The following is a 4,629-nucleotide window of genomic DNA, read 5'->3' as shown; positions in this document are numbered from 1 at the left end:
TGATCTAGTATCTAAAGTGGTATTACTCTCGACATGGAAGATTTTGTGACCACGATAGATTTATACGCGCGTCAGCTACCAAGCACACGGGGAATCTTCGGCCGGCGGGGATCGAACTCGCAACCTAAGGGACGCGAATCCAACGCTTTACCAACAAGGCTATCCCGGCCTATTCGTAATTTTAATCTCAGATATCTCGGTCAATTTTATAGATAACACCATGAAATTTTCTCTCTGTTTTATTATGGTATAGCATACATTTTTCTAACTAGACTTTTTGGCCGATCTTTATTTTTTTTAGTTACTTTTGTAAATTCTTTATTTCACCGATAGGGGCATTATAACCGCAGTAAAATTCAGCATAGTCACTTTAATGCAAGCACAACTTACTTCCCTTAAGTGTACGAGACACCGTTTTGAATTTATAGGGCTTAATATGACTATTGATCACCCCTCTATATTTATTTAAAAAGAAAGGAATATTTATAAGTCCATCTTTAAATTCATCCCTATTTTATTGAAACCAAAGTTAGAAAGTACTTCTTGACAACAGTGGAACTTTTTTGAGTTTGATAACAAGAAATAATATTTAAATAAATTGAGAAAAGGATTTCCAAGATTTCTGATTTCGAAAAGATTAAAGCATTCTAGTAATCTTTAATTCAGTTTTTTTGTTATTCATAGCCTAAATGAATCTCATAAATGAAATAAGACGATATGGAAATATTTTACAGTTTACATTCATGGCGATGATTTTTGATTTCTCTCTTTTAGAAAAAAAAACGAACAACGGGAAGGAATGACAACTCACATACTTAAAATTTAATAATTTAATATTACTTAAACAAGCAATATTATACTGTTTTAAGCACAGAATAAAAGATTCCACAACATTTTTGTTAAAGTTTTTCTTCAGCGTATGCATCTGTAAGAAAAGAAGAAAAAAAAATGTATAACAGAACTAATATTATAGGTGATAATCAAGAATCGGTTATTACAGGATATATTTTAAACAAATTTTTTTTCTGTCAAAATAATTTTGAAGATTATTTATTTACAATTAGAAAAAAAAAATATGCAATTTCTATTATGCATTAACACTTTAACAAAATGCTTAAATAATAATTATGCTTCTTTGGATGCACTTTTTAACAGATTTGGCGAATGTTACCAATTGTAACATTCGTTTTGACTTTTATCAATGATTCTTGAACTCTGCTGCTTCAAAACTTGTGATCCGCATTTATTTTGCAATTAGATGACTGTTACAGTGAAGATATAGCACAAAAATGATCATATAATTATTTGAATTGTGGTTGGGAATGTTATTGGTATTTTCAAAAGAATATTTCCACAAGCTCGACAATGGAACATTCCGACAGATTTACAACCCCATTATTTACTTTCTCGCATGCGAAGGATAAAGTATTTTAATCTTTAAAAAGTTCTAACTCAACATTCTGTTGAATCGCCACATTTTATACTTCCCTGATTTCGAAAAGCACCCTTTCTTCCAAGATCAATCGAATAATTAGGCAAAAAATTTGTAATATTTACTATGCAGGCTCTATTCTTTAAAAGAAATATTTTCACCATAAAGATTTTATACAATTTAACTAAATATCGAAATAATACACGACCAAATTTGCTTCAAATGCTTTGTGGATATTAATATAACAGAATAACGATTTCTGCTTTGGATTATTTTCATCATTTCTCAAAGTAGCATTAAATTGTTTTTTTGAAATGAAATGATTATTTGGATTATAATAAAATTGACAATGAATAGTAGTATTTCACAGCCATAATAAAACGATTACAAAAATTTAATTTTATGAATTTACATCCAGTTTTAAAATCAAAACATTTGTTCGGCAGGAATATTGATATCTTGAACTCGAGAACGATTTTAAAATCTTTCACATGGACAGGCATTCATCTAAAACTTTATCAAACTTCACAATGATATCTGACATACTGAAGAGGATGTAAAAAGGGATTTAAATATGTATTTTAAAATTTAATATCTTAATCATCAACCATAATAGCTCTTTAATTAGATCCTATCCCGAATGGTCTATTTCTTAAAAACAAGACTAGATTCTGGTATTGGGCTTAAAATGTTAAGCTTCTAAAAGGTGAAATGGAAATTGCTATTAGATCATATGAGTTTGAAGAAGAAATTGATTAGATGAACATAAAAAAGTCTGCACATATTATGATTCTAAAAAGATAGAATAAAAGTATATTTACGTTTCTTTAATCCGTCTTAAGAATTCTATATCTTCCTTAATTAATCGTCTGTCAAACATTATAATGTTGTCCAAATGTGAAAATGTCTTCAAATTAAGATATTGAGTACTTAAAAATGATATAATGAATTGTTTCAGTTCATTATCTCTATGCAAGTGAGACAGAATCAACAAATCATCAAAGTTAGAGATCGAAACTTTCTTCATCAATTCTTGGCGGCAATAATTTCGTAGACCAGGGATATCGTATTTGTCAGCAGCTGCATAGAGTGAAGGAATAAGTTGATATTTTATGTTTTTCTTTAATTCTGAAGAATATATGTAATACAAAAGGAGGCTTATTACTTCAGAATTTATATCTTCTATTTTAACAGATCCAGTTCGCTTTTCAATCATATCATTCTCTAGCATAGATTTCATAACTGGCGATCTTGCAGCTAATATGCACCTATGTACTTGAAATATCTTTTTTTCTGCTTTTATGCAAAAATCTGTAGTCCTTGTTTCATGATTATAAAAATTCTCTAAATCAGCTTTCAGATTAAAATATTTCTCTCCGTAATAATGCGAACCGATTTCTGATTGAATATCTGGCCTAAATTCTCTTCTATGGTATGAAATACTTACATGAATATCAATGGCTTCAAAAAATAATTTAGAATTTCGGACTTTATGTAAGAACTCTTCAGGGACATAGAAAGGAACAAGCCACCCTGCGTATCTAAAAAGTACTTTTTCTCTTGTTAACGATGCAATAATAGTATTCCTGCGAGCGTCTAGCAATAGAATTTCACATCTTAAGTAAAGAGAATCTTCTTCCGCTCTAAATACTATCCCGACGCAATTTGTATTACTGCAGTATCCAATGGTCATATTTATAATTTCACTTTTTTCCACAGGATACCTTTGAAGAATTTCATTTCCAACACTAATAACAACATCATCAATATTTCTTGATATTTGTCTTTCTGACGATTCATCTTTCATTCGAGAAGGATAGAACTTTTTAACACTGACAATGCATGACTGATTAATAACACGAAGCTCAGTTATCGCTGATAGATATCTCGTTGAAGGTGTTTTAAAGAAACATCTTCTTAAACCAAACTGCAAGGTCATTGGACACATAAAGGGAAACTTACTTTGATCTTTCAAATCAGACAAATGCATCAAAGGCACATATTTGGGCTCCTGAATGTCGAAACGGTATTCAGTTTCAGGTTGCCTCCAAATTTTATTATCAATCGTCACTTCAGAATCAACGAGGTAATGGACAAATCGTGGAGCAATGTTGTCCCTTATCAAAAGACAGGCAACTTTCCCAGGACATTCTTCATACCATGGAATGAGGCACATTTTGAATACCATCTCTTCTACTGGGAATGGACAACTTTCAAAATAATTGTAATTTAAATTGCCAAATGATTGCGGAAAGAAATGGTGTATAACCCATTTTAATACGACTCTTTTACCTTTCCGAAGCAAAGGCAATGGGCATTTTTCCGTCATGTTGTTTCTGAAATGGGAATGCTGAGGCGTAAATCTTCTTTTGACCTTAAACTAGATAGAGAAATAAGAATGAGTTATAATTCAACTGCTGTAAGAACCCGTTCATTAAACATGCCATCAACTATTTGTTGAACTGAAATCGTGAGAATGACATCATAGAAATTTTGGGTTCGAATAGTTGAATCCAGACGTTTTTAGGGTTTAGGAAAAACTGATGATCAAATAGTTCTGTAATTTATACTTCATTAATTGAAAATGGCTTTTGATATAAAAAAAATCCCACATTGAATGAAAATTTAAGAAATGAAATGGATTACTTCTCCGAATATATAAAATACGGTTCCTAATTCTCATGTTCTTCGATGTTGAAAGACTATAAATGTAGAACATTAGCCATTATGATTTTTGAAGTGCAAGAAATAGCAGAAAGGGTCTCACGATATAAAATCTATAAAAATCCAAAAAAAAAAAGATGATGCGAAAACATATTTTATTTTTAAATCGCATAAAATTCCTTTGTCATTCACATGTCTTAAAAATTACATCATTAAATTAGCTGCCACTAAGGGCTTTTCTAATTGCCAAATCCTGCTTCAAAAGATCTCCATTTTCTTTCGCAGCTTGTACTGTCAGTGATTCCTTATATTGTTCTACCTGAGAATTTCTAAAGTTATTGATACACTCATGATTTAAGGTATTCAAAATGAAAATACAGGTGGGGTTCAATCAGTCAAATCTTATGTGGGTTTCCTTTTTTTTCACAACGGGATGATATTAAAGACTACCGGATGCTTTTAATAGTACATTGATTGTCGCATCATCCATGCTCAGTTGGTAGCAAAATTTCTCATTTAGGGTAGACATTGAT

At 30.8% G+C, this 4,629-nt stretch overlaps 1 protein-coding gene across 2 annotated transcripts; it reads right to left on the bottom strand.

Moving 5' to 3' along the window:
- Nucleotides 1-828: 828 nt before the first annotated feature.
- On the bottom strand, nucleotides 829-3,856 carry LOC129976111 (protein roadkill-like). Of its 2 annotated transcripts, none has more exons than XM_056089497.1 (2): nucleotides 3,395-3,856; nucleotides 829-925 (listed from the first exon to the last, which is right to left on the bottom strand). In XM_056089497.1, exons 1-2 carry the CDS (start codon nucleotides 3,759-3,761, stop codon nucleotides 900-902), a joined length of 393 nt encoding a protein of 130 aa, XP_055945472.1. In that variant the 5' UTR covers nucleotides 3,762-3,856; the 3' UTR covers nucleotides 829-899. The 2 variants fall into 2 exon arrangements, with proteins under 2 accessions (XP_055945472.1, XP_055945471.1); XM_056089496.1 differs by having other exon boundaries at nucleotides 840-925; nucleotides 2,254-3,856.
- Nucleotides 3,857-4,629: the final 773 nt, after the last annotated feature.

The sequence above is a fragment of the Argiope bruennichi genome, chromosome 7, assembly GCF_947563725.1.
Source record: "Argiope bruennichi chromosome 7, qqArgBrue1.1, whole genome shotgun sequence".
NCBI lineage: Eukaryota > Metazoa > Arthropoda > Arachnida > Araneae > Araneidae > Argiope > Argiope bruennichi.
Note: the sequence above shows the minus strand (reverse complement) of the source record. Positions and strands in the feature narration are given on the sequence as shown.

What these genes read in the sequence shown, in the direction of transcription:
- LOC129976111 (XM_056089496.1), bottom strand. Translation starts at nt 3,761, where the DNA reads ATGACGGAAAAATGCCCATTGCCTTTGCTTCGGAAAGGTAAAAGAGTC.